At 36.6% G+C, this 25,214-nt stretch overlaps 1 protein-coding gene across 4 annotated transcripts in view; it reads right to left on the bottom strand.

Annotated features, from left to right (window-relative positions):
• ARFIP1 (ARF interacting protein 1) overlaps positions 1-25,214 on the bottom strand; it is a 41,012-nt gene that overhangs the window by 11,776 nt on the left and 4,022 nt on the right. The window contains exons 2-7 of one of the 4 annotated variants that reach the window (XM_071431883.1): positions 24,726-24,805; positions 20,742-20,843; positions 12,630-12,744; positions 10,030-10,125; positions 8,468-8,577; positions 3,177-3,398 (exon numbers count right to left, since the gene is read on the bottom strand). In XM_071431883.1, the coding sequence (XP_071287984.1) occupies positions 3,177-3,398; positions 8,468-8,577; positions 10,030-10,125; positions 12,630-12,744; positions 20,742-20,843; positions 24,726-24,803 (723 nt within the window). In that variant the 5' untranslated portion in view covers positions 24,804-24,805. The remainder of the gene's footprint in view (positions 1-3,176; positions 3,399-8,467; positions 8,578-10,029; positions 10,126-12,629; positions 12,745-20,741; positions 20,844-24,725; positions 24,806-25,214) is intronic. The other 3 variants (XM_071431886.1, XM_071431884.1, XM_071431887.1) reach the window with 3 other exon arrangements.

Below are 25,214 nucleotides of genomic sequence, written 5' to 3'. Positions count from 1 at the left end.
GATGTTAAATCCTAATTTATGTGATTTTTCTGCACTCTGATATCTTGAAAGTTACTTAAAATCAAGAGCTAATGCAATCTTCACATTGTCATTCAGCAGGGTATTAATCCATCATCTCTCATGGTTGTCTAGGTGATACTTTAATAAGAACAGAGACACTGCTACATTAAATACAGTAATGTAACTAAATTCACAAGGGCACACAGTATTAACTAGCTATTAAGTTTTATTCTTACATTCTGGAAAGGAGCACTGCAAAAAAACCCAACATCTATCATGGTTTAATAGGCTGTAAATAATTGAAGAGCAGAGCATTATAATGAATAGCAAATAAAAATTTTAATGTAGCTCATCCATAAATTTCAAAGAGATGAGGGCAAAATTATTTCCAAGGCATTTTAGTCACATTTAGACATATGTTTGTCCATTCTCTTTGTTAACAGCAGAGTAAGCTGAGCAAGGCTGCAAAGATTTTCCCAATGCATGGATGCCAAATGAATCTAATTATTATATCTATGTCATCCATATAGCATCTCCATATTCTACAGATGGGAGTTCTCAGAAAAGAGTACAATCCCTGGTTGTAATGACTATAAAACACACTAGGTTCATATTTGGAACTTTGGTCTTTTTAGGCCTGCACACTGCCAACAACTGACTCAGAAGTGCTCTATTCTCCCAGTTTCTTTTCATCTGTCTAGAAAATGAACGCCAGAGCCAAATGATATTTCATGTTAACAAGTTCACAATAGTAAGGGTAATAGGTAATGGGCAATGGTAAGGGAAGAATCCTCTAGAAAAGATGGTGCAGTGGAAGTGAGCAATTGCAGGAGAAGAAAAAAAGGAAGAGAAATCAAGGCAAGTTTTTACAAGCTAAGCCCTGTAAACAGTGCTAAAGATCTGTCATCTTTGCTTTGTACAGCTGCCTGGACAGCAAAAGCAGTTGGCTAAATTGCTACGGATTTTGCTGGGAAAAAACCAAAACAAGTATTTTCCAGCTGGCTTTGCTCTAACATTGCCAGCTACACAGCTAACACGAGTGCTAGCACAGAGAAGAAATAGCAGCATGCTGGCAGAGACAACAGCAGTAGAAATGCCCCTTGCAGCAGCTTAGTCCCATCTATTCTTCCTCCTGCAGGCAAGACTGCAATTAGTTTTCCAGCTGGTCTCTCACTCAGATTATCCAAGACCCAAATGAAAACACTCTCAGTTCAAAGGGGGAGGTAAGAAGGATGGGTCTGCAGTGGCCTGCAGTACTAAGGAATATGCTAACCAACAAGCATGCTCCCTCCAATAGCTCATAGTTTCACAGAAACTTTTCAGTTTTGTCCATGACCTCTGCAGATACCTCTTAGGAAACACACAGGAAATCCTTTCTACACCCAGAGTTTACATTCAGTTCATACTCTATGCTCAGGTCAATTAAAATTGGGATTCATCTGCCTATATAATTAGAGGCATATGAGCCTGGAACCAGCAGTTATCTTTGTATCCAAAAGAGAAAAAGCAACCCATTCACATGAAGTAATATCTCACCAGATACCACATTAAAAATTTATTTTGTTATCATATTTAAAAGAAAAAGTTTTACCTTGAGACTCAGGGGTCTTTTTGATTTTATTTAAGCTTATATACTGTTATCACACTAAACATGAAAGACTAACTGTTCAGAAATGTTACTTTTAGTCCTGCACAAGTTTTAAAGGCAAAAACCCAAATATCCAAAAGTAGGCCTGGCTACAGATGATAATACATTACAGATTAAACAGAGGGAAAACACAAAAAGGAAAGAGACAAACACCAGGCAAATCTCCAAGAAGCAAAGGTTAGATAACTCTCATTACAGCAGCAGAAACCTTTATTTGATTTTCATTGACAACCTCATTCAAGAATCTACACAAGAGATGAATGACAGAAGCAAAGTCCAAGACCAATGCAAGACGCTGAAAGAACCTGGAAGATCAGTATTCCCATTAGAAGTTATAAGCTAATCATGGGAAAAACCCCAAGATTCATTAAATGAGCATGATGCCAGATTCCATCCAAGTTTTGGAAGAAACATCCAGTTTCAGCACATACTTCACAACAATCACTAAGATCTGCCACAAACCACATGCCCATATTTTTGTCAAGAATAAACTGATTATTAAAAGCTTCTTTCAGCAGATAATTTAATTTCTTAGCTGCTAGAAATGCTCTACATTCACAGATTTTCATCTGTCAGACTAATATTAAAAATTCCTCCACATTAGTGTAGGAGTTTCACATTTTTTCAGCTAGCTATCACTTAAGGTTCCTCTGTGCAAGCATGAACTCCACCTACTCCCTTAAAACTCAATGGGAAAAGTCAATTATGAAAAGACAGATGTTTTTAAAATCACAAAGAAAATTTAAGCTGTTTCAGCAGCTATGTTTCAGGGAATTATTAAACCATTTAATATTGGTTTTCCAAAGGATCAAATTGTTGTAACTTTGCAAACACAGAAAGAGCAATGTAGAAGCAAGCCAGCTACTGTACTGTGTAAGCAACATGCATCTTGTCTCTCTTTACAGCAAACAGCTTTACCACTGGCAAAGGAAAGTGCCAGTGTTACATAAACTTCTAAACCATGGAATCATAACAACCCAGATATCTCAAGATTGCCTCTCTTGCTCAGCAACTCCAGACAACATAAGAATACAGATTAGTCTTATTAGTAGGAAAATTCTGATTAAAAAAGGACTTAGAGATCAAATCTCAATGCTTAAATATGCTACAGAAAAATAATTTACTCACATTAAATGTGCCCAAGTGAAGTAATGTGCCCTAATCTACTTATTCCCAGGCACATTCCCCAAAGACATCTTGTAATTGAAATGATGTAACACTCTGGAACATTTTGATGACATTTCATTAGGTGCGAAATTAATACTAAAATGCATCTTCTCTACAAAGCAAAATTGTCAGTTCTTGAGTTCAATCATCAACTAGAGGCTAACATTTAAGAAACAATAAAGAACTACAGTAATTTCAATAATTTCCTACAGTTTTAAGTGCTTTCAACACAGAGTATCTAATATATTGTTAACTGCAACGTTTATAAAAGTAGCTGCTAAGTAGCAGACACCCCGCACGAGTCAATTAGGCTTATCTTCATCTCTGCTGCTGTATTTTTTTAACACTGTAAAAATCTTACATGAAGTTCCAATGATTTCAAACTCAGGTCAGCAAATGCATCTCCAAGTTGCCTTTGGGTATGTACCATCTGGAAGAGCTGTGTGGACAGTGTCTGTGCCAGTCTCAAGATATTTTCATATTTTTTTTTGTTGTCTCTCAATATATCTATCTGAGCTTCTAGTTCCAGGTCTACTGTTCTTGAGCCACGACCCAGTTTTTCAGAGATGATCTGACGTGTACACTGCAGAAAAAAAATTAAATTATAAAGATTCAAGTATATTCAAGACAACACAGCATACACCCATTTTCAGCTTCAAGGGACATATAATTACACACAATTCTTTCACAACCACCCCTCCCAATATAAGTTTGCACAACAAACTGAAAAAACAACACAGTCTTTAGAAGTTTATCAGGACTCAGCAAGAACAGCTGGACAAGTCTCAACTCCTACTAAGATGAATATTCAAGTTAGCAAATCAAGAGCATAACTAATTGTTTCTCAAGTAAAAGAACACTTATCTTTTAATAGGTTTGGTGAATCTCATTAAGTTAAAAGAAGCATTTTAGCCCATTGCATTTAAGTCAGTTTATAGGACCATATTCTGTATAAAAATGTCTAGTTGGTAATCTTTTGGACTTTGTCTACCAAGTTTTTGATCAGAACATCCATGTTAAATTTTCCAAAAATGTTCATTATGAGGTTTTTTTTTTAGGGGGCAAGTAAGAAGGTGATGGTTTTCAGCATGTCTTTTTTTTTTGAAGCTGAATAGGAAACTGGGAACTCCTACTGAGAAATACACAAAAGTATTAAAATGCACTTATTATTTACACATCTATAAAATGGACATGATTTACTCAGAAAGACTATTTCTTTTCTGTCATGTCAAGCTCTTAGTAGGCTTGCAGTTCATTAACACACTGAGCAGGAAATGTGTTCTCATGCAGCTGTAGACACTCTCACCCAGCCTATGGCTGTGACAGAGCAGGCTGCTACCACATTCCATGGATCTGTGACACCTTCTCTGCCAGAGATTTGAGCCCAGCTTGGCAGTGAGCCTCCCAAGATGCACACTGGGGTTTTCCCTTGACTGAGACACAGGAGAAGCCATTTGCAAAGCAGATGTGTAGCAAAGCTATACAGTTTCTCTATGGAAAGCAGAATTATTTACTGCTCTAGTAAGTTGCTTGAAGTTAATCTGTGGTCACAAGATGTGAAGGAATAACCAACTTACCAACTTAGACATATGAAAAATTACTGCTAGAAACAAAAGGTACAAGGAAATTAAGTTAGTAGTCAAGGCCACAACTACTCTGAAAGGATTTAACCTAAGCACAAAGCTGCTATTTTAAATTTTACTTTTGTGAAATAATGCCCAAACTATCTTGTAACATACTCCCCCAAATACTCTAGAGCACTGGATTTCCCAGGGATTCCCAATTCAAGGACTTTAGATTAATACCATCTTTACTTGTGCCCAAAGGAGATGCACATTCAACCTGCTAGAATTTCCACGTCCCTTCTTAAGGTAATAGAGGAACACAGGAGAGACTCAAGAATGACCAAGGAGATCAAGTTGGTCATGATCCATAAGGTTTAGGTCAGAAGATACAGACTATTTGGGCTACTTTGTTAGAGTCAAGTAATTGACAAGAAAAAGCACAGCTAATCTAGGTGACATTAGTCTGCTAAGCATCAGAAATTCAGGAGAGCGTAACAAATCATAACAGAGAATACAACTTTACTACCAAAGACTCCATGAGAAATTGCAAAATACAGCTTAGCTCTGAGTATGCTCAGAGCATAAATAAGCCTTTCATTAGGAACTGTGGAAGTGATGGTCAAATTTTGGCTATTTTCCAAAAGAGCTGACGCACACACACACAAACCCCCACGGAAATGCAAGAGAAAAATCTGAACCATGGAAAGCAAAATTTTTGAAAGCAAGGATAAATTACAAGTGAAGGAATTATTTTCAGCCAAGGGGTATTTGCTTTATAAGTCACAGAAAAATACCTAAAAAAGCCCAGCAGTGACAAGTGAAGAAACACCAGTAATTGGAAAGACTTACACTGGATACTTTGTTAACTCAGATGTAGCAAAAGATAAAGAAAATGCCCCAATCTATTTTACTCCAGTTCTAAGTGGACTAGTACAAGCACACAAGTTGCTCTATATTCTCAATAGCAAAGAAAATTCCATGCATTAATTCCATTGTGCTTTGTCCTAAGAGTATTTATAAAGGAAGCTGTCATAGAAAAGACCATGCAACTCAAAAAGAAGTCATCCAATGCAAAGCTTAAGAAAAACTCAGAGAAAAAAAGGTTACCAAAATACATTTTAGAGAAATATATTTAAACTTGTATATGCCAAAGATGAACAGAGGCATTACTGGACATGTCTCAGAAATAAATGTTCTACTAACCCAGTGTTAGAGAGGTTTGTAAAACAGGTTTGCCTTTTTTTCCCCCCTCAAAATTTAAGTTGTATGAAAAACAAAAAGACAAGCTTGTTGGAATTGCTGAAAGTCAAGAAGAATCTTGACTTTCTTGGGCCTAAATGTTTTTGCTAAACTGCAAACCACTTTCTCACCCAAAGGGGAAGGCATGGGCAGAAGAAAGAACAGAACAAGATCCTGTCACTAGACTATGGAAAGTAGGGCAATTTCTCTTCACACAGACTCATGAATACCAGGGAGCATTTGACTGGAGAATGTGAATGGCAATGGTAGTTACAAAGGCATTTACAGATGGGAATGACTTCTGAACATACCCAATAATTTGGATTTCTCAACCCCTGATACAGACACCATGGCATAGGAACTACTCATGTCAGATTCCTAAAGAACTTCCTAACAGCAAATTTCATCACTAACTCCCCTTGTAGATTAATGTCTGGTACATTGATACCAGGGATTTTAAATTCAGAGGGATTCAAGTGCTGACATTTACTCCTGTCCTTTGTTTCTGCATCTTCAAACCTATGAACAGTTAGCTACTATGAGATAAGGAGGACACTTCTTCCCATGATCTTCCTGATGGGAACCAAAGCAAGCCAATATGTCCAAAACTTTAAATACTGTCTGTAACCATATTAAATATGTTTTTTGTACAAAGCCTACGACACAAATGTATGGCATCTCCAAGTACAGTTGCACAATACTCTATCAACTCAAAATGAATTTGTAAGTTCTCTGAATGATCTTATACCTCAAAGAAAGAGTGAGCAGCAAGTCAATATGGGAAAGATCATAACTGACACATCTCCGTAGGCATGTTCAGGAATAGATAAAAGTAAACATGTTGTTTTCTGAAAATGCTAGTCTTTGTCTGCTAGGTCATTACTGGTGTGATTCTGCATTTCAACAAGGGGAAGGCTTATGACATAAAAGAAAACTAAAAACCTTAACTTTGCAGACACTACAGCCAAAGAAATAGTGTTCTAAACAAAGATCCAAGACCCCTTTTCCCAACTTTTTCACTAGTCCTCTGGCAGATGGTTCATGTCAGTGACTTTGAGACTGACATGAGACAGTGAGTTTTTGTGGGTTTGTTTTCTAAATCAAGGTACCAAAAATACAGAATAAGGTCAAGTCCTGTCCTATTTAGTCGTAGTATAGGAGATTTGACCCCAAGAGTCAATGTTTTAAAGAGACAAGAGAATTTTAAAGAACAGCTTCAGCTGAATAGCACATATTCTGATTGCACCACAGCGCACTCCAAAGTAGCTGACAGACAAAATCACACAGAGGGTCAGGTTGGAAAGGACCACAGTGGGTCCCCTGGTTCAACATCTCCGTTCAAGCAAGTTCATCCCAGAACACATTGCACAGGATTGTATCCAGAGGGTTTTTGAGTATCTCAAAAGTACTGAGTGAGGGTGACTCCATAACCTCTCTGGGCAACCTGTTCCAGTGCTCAGCCACTGCACAGTAAAGTAGTTCTTCTTCATGTTCAGGTGGAACTTCCTGTGCATCAGGTTCTGCCCACTGGCTCTTGTCCTGCTGCTTGGCACCACTGGGAAGAACCCAGATCCATCCTCTTGGCCCTCTCCCCTAAGATACTTTATAGGTATTCATGAGGCCCCCTCTCAGTCATCTCTTCTCCAGGCTGAACAGGCCCAGCTTCCTCAGCCTTTCCTCATATGAAAGCCACTCCAGACCCTTCACCATCTTTGCTGCTCTCCACTGGACCAGCTCCAGGAGCTCCATATCTCTCTTGTCCTGAGGAGCCCAGAACTGGACACAGCACTCCAGATGTGCCTCACCAGGGCTGAAGAGAAGGACAGGATCATCTCCCTCAACCTGCTGGCAATGTTCCTCCTAAGGCACCCCAGGATACCATTGGACTGCAACTTCTGCACTTGCTACAATATTTAGATGACAAGAAAAGTAGCAAATCTAAAAGCCAATTCATTAGACATAAAAAAGAAATTTCTGATTCGAACAGAAAGACAGCCTAAGCATCCACTAGGGATGCTCCATCCTTGCTTCTCATCCCCACTGAGAATCTTATGTTCTTATCTGGACTTAAAGAACACTGGAGGGATTCAGACTTTCCTTCCCACAGATTGTGAATTTTTTCATGGTTTGATGTAGACCTCACTGATGCACCTGCTCACAACTCTATTATTTAAGATGTAGGCATAACAAGAAGCTATTTTTCAAAACTGGTCTTTCTTTAAACTTTTGACAGGAATGCATTCCCTGACAATTGTTCCTTACCTTATAGCTTTTTAATGAGTGTCACTTCTAGCAAACTGGTGTGATTTAAGCACCTTTTCATTATTCTTACATTATTCTTTTAATTTCATCAAATCTCAACTGATCATGAAGTAGAAGCATATAAAACACACACAAATTGAAGCAACTCTGTTGCCACACTAAGAAAAAACAATCAGCCAAGATGAAACAAAACCATCAGAATAGCAATTAACAAGTTTTGAACTTCTAGATACCCCTGATTTTTTCTCATCAACTAAAATCTTACTGTATCCGCAGTCAACTCAAAAAGAGCAAAAAATATTTAATTCCAAGCTTTAGTGCTGAAATCTCTACATTTGGAATGACAAAGGGAACATTAGAAATGGAACATTCTTTACCTTGCTAAATCAGTAATACCTATTAAAGATTTTCCACATTGCACCAGGGATTTAACAAAGAATGTTACACTTAGAAGAAACCTAAGCCTTTCCTATACATTCTTGCTTATGCTCACTGCCACAACAGCTTACCTTCATACAGCTCTATTCCTATCTAGTAGCAAACTCACTTATAGAATACATACATACACACACACTTAGCTGCATACCTTGTAAGTGTTTAGGCTCCACTTTCTCACCAATTCCAGTTTCTCCATTGCTGGATTCTTCACTTCATCTGCTAACACAACAGGTCCACTCTTCTGCTGGGCTCTACCCCCTGTGTCAGACACAAAGCAAATCTTCAAGGCCTTGGGTCTGGGCTTTTTGTTTGTTTGTTTTAAGGGATTAGTAGCTGGTATGGAAGATTTGTGCAATTGTACATCCAAAAGCAGAGCAAGGGGACAGTTCCAGAAAGAAAGACTTACATTAAATCAGTTCCAGAAAGAAAGAAAGACTTACGTTAAAACTGATATACAATGTGTATATGTGTATATATATATATATCTATCTATCACTATTTCATGAATAGGCTGAATTAAGCATACGGAAAGCTTAAAACAGCTTTTGAGACATGTTTATTCTTATTATTTTTGAGACGTTTATATCTATGTTTAAAAACTCCAACACTCTTTGAACACTCTTTTGCATTTAATCAATCTGTTTACAACATTTAAAAGTCTGTTTACAACCTTAAGGCCATTAAACAACGATTACTGGCATACTGTTGTCATGAAGTACAGAGTTTTTAATTTTTTCCAATGAAAGTCATTCTTTCCAGAAGATGTGTTCAGTCAATATTTAATTGATTTATTTCAGTTTTATTAGCTAATTCCATTAGGAACAATTAATTCTACAGACAAGCAAAGAAGAGATTTAAAGCAACTAATTAAAGTACCTAGGGCAAATCACCATACACAAAGTGCCATTATTCAGCATTTTCAAGCTAGTATGGGATATCATGTGGATTCTGTGTTTCAATTTTGCAAAATTCCTAGTATCCTAAATATTAAAAATTGCTAAGTATTGTCACTTTTTAAGTAACATTTTTATTTATCATGTCCATATTCATTTTAACTACCCCTGACTCTGATCCCTACTGCTACTTACAGTCACCTTAGTCTTGCCAAGTTATTTATGCAAGCAAGAGTTTGGAAAGAAGTCTATACAGATGCCTCAAGATATTCCTTTAGCATCAAGTTCTACTGTGTTCTTACATCTTCAATGTGCTGTGCAAAGATTAAGTAATTAACCCTCTCAACACCCTTATGAGGTAACTGAGTTAAGTTTTCTCCTTTTATGCAGGAGGAAGCAGGACTAAGATGTTCAGGAATTTGCCCATAGGCACAAAATGAGTCAAGTGGCAAAGCTGAGTTGGGGTGTTGTGAATTCCTAATGGCTGCCCCCATAGTCTATTTGAATATATGATCATTTAGGCAAAAAATACTGGAAGTTTCAGCTTTAACCTAAAGAAAAGATTTTGGTCACTCCTATTTTACCTATTGTTAGTTATCATTAATATTAGTTATAATTTTAATTTTACAGAGTAAAAGCAGCTCAGAGAGAGGAAAGCAGAGGTTAATTTGTAAACTGTTGAAGTCAGAAGTAAAAGCCACCAAAATCCCACAGAAATTTTATTTCCAACTTATAGTACATCAAATAATTAGAAACTTGGAGGGGTTAGTACAGTCTCAGCAGAGACAAGGGCGTTATCCATTCAGTGCTTTAATACCTGTGGGAATAATTAAATCACAACCTTGTCCAGCCAGTCTGCTAGCTGCTGCACTGCTAGGAGATATAACAGATGATTTGGGTGATGCTGAGGAACCTGAAAACGGGACATTTAACAATGAAAATACATCATCTTCTCTTCAAAGTGAATGTGCACTCTTACAGAGACACATTTTCAAAACAAAGAAACATTTGCTTCAGCAACTTTAGAAGTATTCACAGAAAAGCTGCTGGAATTTCTGATGATAATGTTTTTTAAGAGGTACATCTCTCCATGTGAACTACTCCAAGTTTTCTTGATTTAGTCTTTTTCTCTGGTCATGATGACCATTCTTTTTTTCTGTAAGAACAATCAAAATATAACTGAAGGGCTCATCAGTGAAGTACAGACCATATACAGAAAATTCCATGGAAGATTGTTATATAACAATCCACAGCTGAAACACTCTTTTGCAAGTCTAGGTAGAATTCACTCTGCACTGTCACTGAATGGTACTAAAAGCATTAAAGGGTGAAGTAAGCCCTGAAATCTCTGCCAATTTCAGATACACTTTATTGACATAGGCTCTTAAGTCTGTGTAAACATGCAGCAATAAGTTATCCTGAAGGTCATACAAGTTATTAGCCATGAAAGTGTGTAAACTCATTCCCAAATGAAAGATTTTACAGCACTTGTTTTTTCTCTTAAAAAGACAAACAAACGACAAACCAAACAAAAAGCCCCAAACCAAAACAAAAAGCAACCAACTTTAAATGACCTGCACTGTGTGTGTTCTCTAAGCTGTTTTAGGATTATGCTCATTATGCTTTTCAGAGCTCTGCCACTCTTTCATAACAGAGAAATCTGAAGCAGCAGATTATGGAATTTTCAGGATTTAAAAAAGAAGTAAGTAAGTTTTTCCTCTGTAATGATAAATGACCACCATACTGGGGAGGAACTTTATTTACTTTTGCTGAGAAATTCCAATATACTTCAGGGCTAACAGTGTGCTGAGGGGAAAGAAAATTAAACCTAAACTTCGCAGTTTTGACAAAATTTAGTTATCAGTAACACCAAAAACATCACTCAAAGTAATTGGATCAACAATCAGCTTTAAAACATTCCACAGAGCACTGCTAACATGGGGTAAATAAATCCAATGATTTGGATCCAACTGCAGAGAAAAGATGAGACAAAGACAGCTCACTTGCTGTGTCCTTCTGTAGGTATACATTGCATAAGAGCTGCAACTGAATTCATCCAGGCATAGAAGTTTGACTGCAAGATCTCATCTGAATCATTTCAGCAAGCGAGCCAAGACAAGCAGTTAAAAAAATCCTTATCATTTCACAGAGTATTAACACAGCCTTATGCATGCTTCATCATTCAACATCCCACAAATCCTAAAAGCCCTTCCCCTCCAGTACTGTCTACTTTGCATTCAAAAGTGAAGCCCTAATAAGGACATTCAAACAGAAGACAGAATTTGAAATAGGGCAATCATTCAACTTTTGTCCATGGTTTCAAAGGAAGCCCTAGCTTTTGCCACTTCTCTCTCTGATTTTGTTAGAACATCAGGAAAAATCCTAAGAAAACACCCTTGGAGAAAATCTGTGATACCCAAAGTGTCCAAAGCTCATAATTTGTGTACAGAAATTTCCACAGAACATTTGCATTTCAAACACATTAGTGTAGCTTGAAACATCTTCAGACACTTTTCCCTTACAGGCTAATACACTTAACAGCTGCAACAGTTATCCTGGTAATAGAATACAAAAAGGCAGGAATGGTGAGCAGTTTGCCATCTGCTCCAGTTTTTAGCTAGATATTTTGCTATTTTCAAAGGAATAAAGAAACACAGCATTCACTTTGTAATATATGTAAAGTACAACATGTAAATCAACTGTTTTCATAAGCAAAGAATTTTACCAAACAGGAAATGAAGCAAAATGTAAATTAAATTTATGACTACAAAGAGCTTATTTTCATAGCTGCACAACTGAGATAATTTCAAATCTTTCAAATTCAGAAGCTGTTAAAGGTACATAATTCATTGAATACCATTTGCCCATACAATATCATGGTATTCTATTGATCTTAGACAGGAAATAGTGACATTATTGGCTTGTCTATCACTTTGCATTTCTCATTGTTTAATATCACTTAGATTCTCTAAGGCATACATTAATACTCCCAAGAAGAATCCCACTTTTTAATCTACTCTCAGTAGGTGAAGTGTGTATAACAAATAAATAACTCTCCAGTTATGTTTCAAATCAGAACAGTAACCTGCAAAATCTGAAAAAAACTTCAACACAATGCAATAGTAAAATTCTTCAGCCTCACACCAGTTCAAGGTGCCCAAGGCCTTCCCTTCCCATAAGTGCAGACCAACTTACTACTAAGTAATTTCCTCCAGTCCCTTGACAGATACTACAAGTGTAGCATGTATTCTCTTATTTTAACAACCCAGCTACAAGAGACAATAAACTGGTTGTCACTAATGCAGATCTCAAATGTGTACATTCATCCAAACTGCTCAAAGCAGCTACAGAACATTATATTTCTGACCATGTAAGAATAAAGATTTTAAATTGAGAAATATAAAAAAAAGCACTTACCTTTATTTGGAAACTGCCCTGCCTCAACAACTCCCTCTTTGGCACCATCAAAGCCATGAGATGTTATTTTGGTTTCAGAAAGTCCAAGTCCAACTGGTAATGAACATTTCAAGTCCTGGAAAATATATGCATAAAAATGGAAAGTTAAAGACAAAAAAAAAACAATTAAAGTGACTCTAAAGTATTATAATACAGTTTCAGCAGCTCTCAGACAAGCAATTCTGCCTTTAGCCTAGAAAGTCCTTGGTGGTGTCACTGCTTTCTACTGGCATGCACAAATACAACATAAATGAATGAGAAATAGTGTAAGTATAGCCTGAATATTTATTCTAGATATTTTTGTTATATTGATGACCAAGTAGAATGCCATGTCTTAGAGAAGCAATTACCAAAAATGTGGCCAGAAGCATCATATTATGTGGTCTGAAGCTGGTCCAAGCAACCATGTCAGTTTAATAAAGTGTCCAGTTAAAAACTGTCAGGCGTGCAGAATCATACAAGATTATCAAGCAGAAAACACTTTACAAACCAAAAATATGGAAGCAACTATCATAATGTTGGAGATTTAAAAAAATCACTAAGCAAGGAATAGCCCTAAAGTTGATAGCATCCTTATTTCTTATGAATAGCGCATTAAATCTTTTCAATATTTTACACAGAAGTGACATCCAGAAAGGCATCATTTAAACAGCTTCTTTCTGAGCACCTAGTCTGCATCATAAGTGCTCAGAGCACAAAGCTGCCACTTACTTTTGTTTGCTTTTGAAATCCCTTCATTTAAAATTGCCTGAGATCACCTTGTGTAACTTCTGAGGGCTAGATCAAGCATTTCAACCAGCTCCCACGTAACCAAAGTCTTCACTGAAACCCAGCATAGGCCTAAGAAAGACTCCACACACCACAGCTCACATACCATCCTACTGCCCATTTTTGGTCTTATCTACCTCTACAAAAAAACTCCCCACAGGTTTCCTGGACTATATTGCCAGTGATCTAATTGAAGTTTAAGCCTCTGGTGTTATGCAATTAGACATAGTACTTAAAAAAAGTTCAGGTTTTAAAGCAATTTAAAACCATTAATTGATAAAAGTAAAAAGTGAGTGAAAAAGTACTATGAAAGTGAAAGCAAAAAGGTAAAATGTAGCAGCATGTGGCTATAATGACAATTAAAAAAAATAAAAACATCAAGAAATCAGAAAACTGTCAATGTCTGGAGTCAGGTACTATTTTGCATCCCCTCTGCTTCCATACAGTGGTAAAAAAGTGGGAAAGTATCAAGGACCACCAGAGAAAAGCTATACATAACTCAAAGATGTCTGTGTCCAGACACAGATAGTAACTGTTCATGATCCATGTAATGCTTCTAATTACAAAGAAATCACAACCTTTAAAATCTAATCCATGTTTGACCTATAACTCTAGTCACTCAATCCACAAACCAGAAGCAAGTTAGTGCATAAGAATGATACTGATACTGCCTAGAGGCTCAGATTGTCAAGAAGTAGTTTTGGATCACATATCCCCAGATTTATTTAGATGTCTTCAGTTTAGGACAAACCCCTGGGAAGAAGAAAAAAGGAAGAACTACAAATATATGAATTCCAGCAAAATAATTTTTTCATGTGAATTCCAGAAATTTCACCAACATCAAAAACTCAGCATGTTACTGCAAAGAGTAACCAGTTCCTACAGCCAAACTTTCACTGACATGAACAGGCTATGTGATAACAGATCATGCAATATCTGTGTACCTGAAGCATCATACCAAAAAAAAAAAAAAGAAAGAAAAAGAAACAGCATGCAAAACAAATAGTAGTCACATGCAGAAACTGATCTCCCAAGTTAAGCATGTCAGAACTTCAGATTCATACTGTTTTCAGTCTTCACAACTGACTTAACATTGGTGCTTCCACTTAAGTACTTGCAGTTGGTGTATGCTGGAAAGCCTTTGCTTCAACTTAGTTTAGCTAACAGAGATCATTTAACTCAAAATGTATCAAGTCACTAGAAGCTGAAAAAGCAGAGAGACTTGAAAAAGGATAACCAGATTGCAGAGAAGATGCACTGATTTCAAAAAAAGGACATGGCATGAATTATTTCTTTCCTGAAGGCACCCTGGCGTGATGTATAGTTTTCAGAAATATCTAAACCTGAAGCCAAACAACTGTAGACAGCCAACCTGCTTAAGCACGTTTGCAATAGGAATCTAAGCAATCATCTGTTTTTAAGGTTAAAATGCAGAACAGCTGCTTTGTAAAGGCAAAACCTAAGCAACTGCACTACTTCCATACACTCAATGTAATTCTACTCTGAAGTTAAACACAAGATGAACTAACTACAGAATTAAATAAATCAAAATACTACAATGCATCCATCTCTTAAACAAAAACTTGGTATTTGGAATACGAAAATTTTAAAGATCTACAATTGTGCATATATACACCAGACTTTTTTACATGAATCTATATACATTATATATATATATATATATATGTATACAAACACATATTTGTTTGAAGAGATCTACTTTTTTCCCATTGTCAAAAAGGCAAAGTTCAATTTAAAGAAAGCCAAAGTTCAATTCAAACCCCTTTTTAAACACCTATAAACCGGTTCAAATACATCTTTGTGAAGAATGATATTCTTACATACGAATTTAAAAAAAAAATTTACCATTTGTTGATTAACACATGACCAGAATTGACAAAAAGTCAGTGATAATCAAACCAATACCTTTTCCTTGTTTACAAACATGCAAGTTACTGTTCAGGGGAGACACATTGCTGCATGTAAACTAAAAGTTTTAATGTCATTCTTGCAACTGATCGTGCTTGCTTTTCTTTTCTTTACACAAATGTAGATAAACAAAAAAGCTACCAAAAATCTGTAATCAAACTGACAAAACAGTTTATCCCTTCAATAACTTACAAAGAGGGATAATTTAGAAACACTGCATAAAATGTCACTTAAGGGAAGGTATGAGTGTACTTAATGTTTGAATGGTAAGAAGGCAACATAAATAGCTTTTGTTTTTGTTCCCACTAAATGTAAGTTAGGCTCTTACAAGATAGGAAGTGAGGACAGATTCCCCTACTATCATATGATGATTATATTTTGGTAATGTATTGCTCTTACAGCTAAGTTTAAGACTTCCCCCCTTCTTTGTAAAAGGTAAATTCAAGTCTTTAGAATTGATCAAGATTTATCGACACATGGCAAGCCTACAAATCTATTATAGGATCACCATCACCAAAAAACAAATAGAAAAATGCTTCATTAATAATTTTCATTTGTATGAGGCTGAAACCATGTTTATGCATTTACCACTTAGCAAAAGTATTTTAATTTTCTAAGGTCACTGAGACCCAGAGCTAGAGGTATAAAAAAACCACAACTCAGAAGATTCCCAAGTTAAAAGACTGCATTACCTACTCCTATTCTCATTTAGCAAGAAGCAAAAGCATGAAATATGGCTGAACAGAAAAAGTGCACTACCTTAATTAGCTCTAGTCTAGACTATTCAAACCTGTATGTCATAGAACATGTAAGTCATTTTAACCATTTGTTAAAATCCCATTTTAATGACTTCAAATCACTGTATTAAACTAAATATATTTTAGTCAGGTTAGCCTTATTTACACAACTCTATTATACAGATAATAGAGTTGTTTGATGAACCAGTATGAATTTTTGACATAGCAGTCCTGTTGAGACAGCAGACACAGCAAAGAAGTCATTCAGAATGCATGTTCATGAAGGAATGTTGGCTGAATTACCAGACTATTTCCAAAATGACACTTCCCAATCATGCTATCCATAATAATCTAAAGAGGGGAAAGACAAGAACTGTATTGTTTCTCCAACAGCAGAAACCAATCCAGCCAAAACTTAATTTATAGAAACTTATTTAACTAAGGAGCAACTAAGGAAACAACACTGGATTAATTTCTTAGTTATACTACACCATTAGTAATGCATCACTAAACATTAACTTCTGCTTCATACCAACAGGAGGTTTGACAGATAGTTTTACTTGGCTTTAATACCTTGAATTAAGGTATTCTTAAAACCTCACACCAATGGCTAGTTCAACAGTGGAACAACTAGTATCAGACCAATCACATGCTTGCTTGTTTTTAATGGTGGATAACATTTTAAATAAAACTACTCAAGTTGACTACAGGAAAAATTTACAACATATCTATCTGATTGTCAAGTTCACAGTTTAAAGTGTGATTACAAGCCCTATGGAACAAAAGGTTATGCAGATAGACATAATGTCTATCCAGTAAGATACATGGGCTATGAACTTTAACTTCTTATCAAAATCACATGCAAGTAGAGCTCCTCGTACACATTCAGCAGTTTCTTTTTCTCTTTGCCCCATTACATCACTCAGTTCCTATTTTCCATTAATTGAGACACTAGATCCTCACATCAGTATAAATTCAACATAAATAAATGGGAGAAGACATGAAGGCTTTAATCTTTCATGAAGGGGCAAATAACAGACTAACACATTTCTTCTATTCTCCAATACACTGCTCTTCAACGAGAAGACCTTTTCTACTACATCCTTTTGATTTACCTAATGCCATACTACAATCCAGTTTTCATTCCCCTCCCACTCTCATCATTAACAAACATATTTTTGGTTTTTCAGACTGTATGAAGAACATGTGACTTTTTTATCTCCTCAAACCAGTTTTCTAGAACAGACACAGTTCTAGAAATATATTTTAAATCAGTCCTACAATAATTAAACAAAAATTACCCTGAGTAAAAATCTAACTATGTCAGTCAACATAGCAAAACCTAAGAGATTAACTCAGACATTGCAGGCAGAATGTGAGTGACAAGGCTAGCATTTTTTTCAGGAGGCAAAAAACAAAAGAGAATTGACCTTATCTATTTGTGCAGTCTAGCAATAAAATTACAGAACAAGACCGTGAACACATGCACTCAGATTCATCAGATCCCAGATCTTATTTCGTAATTCTAGTAAGACAAATTGAAGACACACAACAAAGTTCATTACCTTTTTTCATCCTGTAGTTTATTACTGGTTTTATACACATGCTTAACTATGATTTTGTTCCCATGAAAGTACAATAAGAACCATGAGGAGAGCCAGTATCAAAAATTAGATTAAACAAATTCAGGCTGAAACTGATAAGAATATCACGTAGATTTTGTGCAATACTTTAAACATAACAAATCGCTTACAGATGCTTGAATATCTTTACAGGCAGATCAAACTGTTTTCTGAAAAATTTAGTTTATACCTATGCAGCTCTCACACTATATGGCATGCTTTTGTATATAGGAATAATATACTTGAATATAGCAATAATATAATACATATTATATATATAGTATATTATAATATATATAAATGAATATAGCAATAATATACTTCCCTCACTCCTTCCTACTGTCCTCAGCTCCCAATACCCCCAGTCACACTAAAACACCACTATGCTAATCACATCATTCCAACAGTCCAAAACTGGGCTCTGGAAGTCAGGGATAATTGAAGTAAAACAAGTGAATAATATAAACTAGCCAGACTTTTTGTACGTTGGGCTTTCTTATACAAAGTAATAAGAAAAACTTTTGATTAGGAAATGCTGAAGCGTTCTGTCTAACAAATACCCAAACATTAGCAAACAGTTCCACACATCAAGTTCTTAAAGTTCAAGTGAGATCCAACAGAGCTTGGGGAGTTAAAAACCACTATGTCAAGCTTTTCTGTACTGAAAGAACGTTAGATATTCGATCCAGTGATGACTGAAGCTACAGCTTTTTTCAGTAAAAGTTTCCATCCTTCATATGGGCAGGACAAAACTTGTCTGAATTCCACAGGCATGTCTTATTAGAGAATTAGAATGTAGCAGCATATTTCTGACTGAGATTTTACAGTTAGGAAAACACTTAAGTTACCTTTTAAATATGTATTTTACCAAGAAGGTGCACCAATTAGTGCTATGTCACATTCCCACAAAAATGGAACTAACAAACTTCCTTCTGAAGTGACATTATGACAATCTATGCTGTATGATGTTCTGCAAAACTAATGGCATCTTTCTTTAAAGAAGGAGCAACCCTACTTGTCATTTTCAGGTAAATACATTTGCTCTGCACTGCCTCACAAAATGAAATACTTCTCATGCTTGAATGCATATTAATACTGCATTTGGTGAAACACAAATGTGCATTTTCATGCCTGAGCAGCTTATGGACAAGGTCTCATGGAAGTGCCAAACAGAACACAACTTTAGAGGGAAGTGCAGTTTTTTTAATCAAAGAATTCTAAACAAAAGGTTGTATAAATACCTCTTCACTTAAAAATATGCAAAAAGCTGCTCAAGTCTTGGTGGCAAAATAGCTGCAGAAGATGGAAAAGTACAGAACAAGAAGTATTTTGTTCTTTACATCTGAATTGTACAGCATCTAGATGACTATTTCCCTGATCATACAAATATGGAAGCAGGAAATTATAGTAACTTTGTTCCCCAGCTTCCCAAGAAGGTGCAATCAAAATCAGCACACTGGAGTGCTCTAAACTCTACTGTGGTCACATACTCTTACTGAGCACTGTGGTAACACTGCAAATTAGAGTGGTCAGGATTTCTTGCCCCTTTCTTAAGTGACTTCATAAAAATCAGTACTTGGCTTATCATTTCCATAAATTGTAGGAAAAAAGACCCCAAAATTCTTGTGGTGCAATGCATATTGCTTTAGGTTAAAGCAAAAAATTACCTGGCAAGGACAAAAAGAGAAAGCAGGCATTAAGCATTAGAAATAACAAACATGAAGCAAGATGAATAGAAGCTAAATATTAGAATTTGAGACTAACAGATTAGTAAACAGACCTAGATGTTAATTCCAAGAAGTTTATTTTCTTTGTTTTGTTTATAAGAAGCCTTGATTATCACATATTTTGACTTCAGGTCACACATGCAGGTGCGAACTTGTACAAGACAGTTCAAAAAAATAATTGAAGTGCACTTCTTCATTGATCTCAGAATAAGCACTGCAAAAATAATTACAGCAAGTTCAAATATGCTTGCAGAGTACAGGTTTTTCTGCAATTTGACCTAAGATTCGACCCATTTTTGTCAAAGTAAAAGTTTCAAAATATAGTTGACTCCAAGCCAGCAAAACAATTAGCATGCAAGAAAAATCTACTCCAACTTTCACATATGTCCATAGACAAAAAACCACCTTAAAATTCCAGCTTTACATTTTGCCTGAGCACAGACCCTAATGCAGTCACCAAGAGTGCAAGTTCCATTTGCTGTACATAACTGTTGCATGTACTGCACTGCAGAAGAATCACTAAGTAAGGAAAAGGTAACTTAGACAGCAGTCAAGTCACAGCAGCAGCAAGATCATCAAGCTTCAAATTACTCAGTCTGTTTCCCTGCTTTGAGGTGAACCCAAATTCTTTACCACTTCAAGATGCATTTCCCAAGTTGGTCTCCCTAAACATATATCTTCATAGAAATGTAGTTTTAACTTTATTTCATTAAACACGGTACTAATTTTTACATTATGTCTCTGGTAGATCTTAGTTGAACAACAAACCTCATGAAGGTTCCCCCCTCTAATCAGCATTTTAAAAACAGAATAAAATGCTGCAGTTCTGCTTAGTATTTCTTTTAAGAATAATTCTGCACTGCAAGTCAGTATGGAACTGTTAAAACTTAAGAGCTTTTTTTAAAACCTAAGCCTCAGCAGATATCAAGAAAACGTGGACAATTTCAAACGAAAATCCAAATAAAAGGAGCCCAACCCCAAATTCCACAGGCTGTGCCCCAGCGCCCTCTGCTGGACGCCCGGGCACGAGCAGAACGGATCGTTCACCTGCACCGAGCGGAGGGGGAAGAACTCAGCCTCTGCCACTTCGAACGTGCCTTTTGCACAGAAAAATATCATTGCAACACGCAACCACTGTTATGTCAACTCTCACAATTATCTATGAGCTTCAAAGGCGTTTCTTCAGTAAACCTCCAGAAAACTACATCAAGTGAAGACTGCTAAACACGGAATTGTAACTTCAGCATTTCTGATAATGGTACCATAATAGACAGCAAAGAAAATTCTGACCCTGTTAAAGCTGTGTTCATGAGAATCTTCCAGCTGTCCATTGCTAGTCACAGGAATTTCTGCCGCTGAATTTTTGGGAGATTCTTGAGCCATTGCACTTCCCTGTAAAAAGAAACAGGTTAGTGTTTGTCTTACATTTCCAATAAGTAATCCATATGAAAATATTTGATGTATGGGTTTCATAACAGTTGATTTTATTTCAAACTCCAACTGGAAATCCTCTGATATGCTCAGTCTGTATATGTCTATTTAATCACATCATTAAATCACAGTAATACTCTAGCACCACTCAGTAAGAAGTTATTTAAAGTTTCCAGAGCTAAGAGAAAAGGAAAACGAAAATTTAACCCATTGGCATTGGGGGAGTAAGACACAAATGAGGCATTGCCTCAGACAAATGTTTTACATGCACATTTGAGTTTTAGAGTAGTTTCTGTATCTCGAATTATAATGAGCTTGGCTAAAAAAATTGTACTTGCAATTAATAAGCAGTAAATACTAGAGAAGAGCAGTATGTTTAATTATGTGTTACAAGAAAAGCAATGATTCCAAACTTTAAAATAGTTTCAGCTGCTTCTTATTTTACCATAATATAGCGCCACCTTCTGACTAAACTGTTGGTATGCAACTCTCATGAAATCCACAGCAGCAAACGTGAAGTGAAATACAGAAGTGCCAAAAGAGCTCAAAAGTACCAAGAGAATCCAGGACTCAAAGTTAGTTTCAAATGCAGCTGCATCACGAACAGTAGCAGCAGCTGTGTTTCAAGTACACTGCTTTCAAGTACAACCTAATGTATAGCCTTGAATAGACATTCCCAGAAGAACTGCACATCATTTACAAGCACCTGAAGAGAGAATGGCAGCTTAACACTCCAAAATACAGAGGAAGTGAAAATTTCATCCCTTTGAAAAAGCTGCTCCTAACTCTGCAAGGCAGTTTCACCAGTCATCTAAAGTGTAAATAGAAGAAAAATCAACATACAACCAAGGCAGCATTTGTTCACTTACATAAAAGTTGCCTCAAGTCCTCAAACCAGTCCGTACACCTGTGCCAGACTGGCAAGACAAGGTGTACCATCAACAGGTACTTGAGAATAGGTACCCTTATACCCTTAAAGTTCTTAAATCATCAAACTGAACCAGCTCTTTTCAACCCAAGGGTCAGGAAGAGGCCCAGCTGAGATCACGATCTGAAATACCATCAGCTTCTCCAACAACATGTGAAGCTTTACAGAGTATGCATATAACACAAAGATTTTACTGGTACTTACTGAGCATCACTTGCATCATTCTTAACTGGAACGTCTTCTGTCATTACTAATATTTCTTCCACTTTCACATATCACCACTTCAATTACATTTGTGAGCCTAATTTCCTTTATTAGTCTTGAGGTGTCTCAAGATTTTTTAACAGTCACTGTCTGTAGGCTCCAATAAATGTGCTTCTACTGAAGCACACCAAAAGGTCTATGCTTATTTTATGAGTACTTTAAAAACAGTAATTTGTTTTATTTCATAGAATATAGACTATCTCAAGTTGTAAGGGACCCATAAGGATCATCAAGTCCAACTCCCTGCTCCTCACAGAGAGTTGCTATACAGCATCATTATACTAGATGCCCTAGTTACCTGCCACATCACATTTCCATTTGGGAAATCTGTCCAATAGCTCAAGTTTCTTAAGCTTGCTCTAAATCTCATATGTGCTTAATTAAGCACTAAGGCTGCTAGGAACTACACTTCTACTTGATATGGTCAAGTGAGGTATTTTTCAAAATGCTTGGCCTGTCACAGCTACTTGCATAATACAGAAGCATTAGCATAGGCCACGTTCAGTTCACAGCTACTTCTGTTCTTTCCACAAATTATCAGATAACACAGTTCAAAGGGAAAGTCCTTTTCTGTCAAGGGGCACTTTGCTACGGATCACAAACAAAACTGCATCTCTAATAAAAGGAAAAACACCTTGACTTAGGTGCTTCTCAACAAGAATCTAAAATAATTTTGCAAATATTGACATTGATATATTTTTATGCTTTTATTCAGGGATATACATGCTCAAAGCACATGCACACATCTCTAATAAATACATATATTAGGAAACAAAAATTCATGAGCCTCTCTGGACAACTAGAAGAAATTAACCTATTTTTTTGGCATTCCTACTTGAGTCAGACCTATGTATCTAGTTCAGAGAAAGCAAAAAATTACTTGCTAATGTCAGTTCCATGCTACGTTTGAACTACAACAATTTCCCACTGCTGAAAAGGGGACATTTCACCACTCTACTTTCCAGTCTCTACTGTGAACCACACAGTGCCTCACCTCCCCAACACTCACCTGACTACAGACACCACACACAACTCACTAGCCTGGCAACAGACCTTTTCAACAGGTTAATTTTCCAGCTTCGGTGAGCTGAATCAGTTTGCAATGAGGTCAGACAAGCACCAAAGCCTTGAAATGAGCAGCTGAAAAGGGGAAGTGGGATAAACTGCTAATTTAACTCAGACATAACAAGAAACCATCATCTCCATTTTAGTTAACAGTTTAAGCTTGCACTGCTGTTAAGAACCACTCCTTGCCCTTTTCCCCCAACTCTTTCCCCCAGCAGCTTTCACCATCCCTTCATCTCCTTCCTGAGCCAGAAAAATGTATTTGCACAGCAAACAAGATTCTGGAAACACTGCAGATCAAAAGAAAGTGACCTGTGCTCAAAAAGAGGATGGGTCATTTTTCCACTCCCATCAAGTCTCCCAAGCAGGCACATCTCCAACACTTGCACCTATGAAACAGAGCAGGCAGTAATGCAGTGAAGAAGCCACTGAGAATGGAGCACTGCCCACAGCATCAGCAGTGCAGCATCTCAAAATACTTACTCTGACTGTAGGCTACTGCCACATCCAGCAGCCATTTCTCTTTACCTCTGGATGTGTGCTCCTGTAAGTCCAGACAACCAGGGTAAGGTTATTGATCTGAGAGAAAACTAAACCACCAAAACACAGCAGCATTTCTGCTGAAATAGGGAGTATGATTGCTGAATCAAGTGTCTCTTTGGCAAGTGCAGCCCATAGCTGACTTAAAACTTTAAACTAAGCATACAAAGAAATTGATTCCTCAGAAGAAAATTTATCATATGTATAAACAACCTAAACTAAATCTAAATAAGTTCCTAAATTTGTATTGATGTATTAGACATGAATAACATAAGCACTAGAGTAAAACACTGCATTTCAGATGCATGTTTTATTTTGAAAAAACAGAATTGTCCTTCGGTAACAATCTATGTTTTCTTTGTACATCTGTGTTTACAAATATGAGACCTGGAAATATGCTAAAGAGAATCACTATTTTGTTTTTACTGAAAGTTTGAAAACAATTCACTGTTACTGAAACTCCAATAGTGATAAAGTAAGCATTACTTGTTTTCATTTTTACTCTAGAACAGTAAGGAAAATGTTGACCCTATCTTTCTGAAAAGAGCATCCCAAACACATCTGATTAGCTAAATAATATTGGGAACCTTAGGAACCTTGTTCTTAATTCAAATCTGTCACAAACTTCTCCAGAGAGAAGGTGAAAACTGTATCTGCTCTAAGGGAAAAAAGATTCACTCCTTCTGCAATAGATAAAATACCTTGTTATAGTGAGGTTACACAAAGATTGATGTCTTTGAATACCAACTCTTTCTTCCTGCAATACTCACACATTTCAGCTTCTACCATGCCTAAATCTATTAAACTTACAAAACAAATACTGCAGCACAGCAACAGGCTACGTTGTGGCTGAAGTAATCCCTTGCTATGAATTAATTGGACTGTTCTTAATGGGATCTCAAAACCAACCCCACCCATTCAAGATGCTGTGCATGAACTTATATCCCCATACTAACAACACTGTGCTATGTAAAGCAGAATTTTTGGGAATCTGAAACTTGTTAGGATTGGTTGATTTTACACTAATATAACTATCACTCAATCACCTCACAGCCAGACTGGATCTCTTCTGCAGATGGATGAGACTCATCAAGTGTTGTGGATTCACTGCTGTGTTCTGACATACCTGAAAACCAAACAGGTTTGGCATGCATTAATTGAAGTGAAAGGAGCTGGATGTTGCACCTCACAGAAACCAAAGCAGGCGTTCAGAAAACTTTTCTTTTACAAGTTCTGCTAAAGCAAAGTGAAACCTCCTTCTTTTGATAGTGACCAGGCCTTCAGCTCTCCAAAAATCTAAGAAGGATTAGGAATACAGTTTAGTGTAAGCTTCCACTGCCAAAGCAACCTTTCCCCACAGACAACTAAGCTTGCAACATAAAACCCTGGAAGTCAAACAAGGTTCTTCAGGTGACATATATCCTGCCACTTGCAACAGTACACTGACTGTATCCTACCACTGCAAAGATCACCATTTTGTTAAGGCATAAGATTTATCCAAACATTGCAAGATTACATTAATGCTAAGCCACTGA

The sequence above is a fragment of the Agelaius tricolor genome, unplaced genomic scaffold, assembly GCF_023055355.1.
Source record: "Agelaius tricolor isolate 1412-34295 unplaced genomic scaffold, bAgeTri1.0.p SCAF_8, whole genome shotgun sequence".
Taxonomy (NCBI): Eukaryota; Metazoa; Chordata; class Aves; order Passeriformes; family Icteridae; genus Agelaius; species Agelaius tricolor.
Note: the sequence above shows the minus strand (reverse complement) of the source record. Positions and strands in the feature narration are given on the sequence as shown.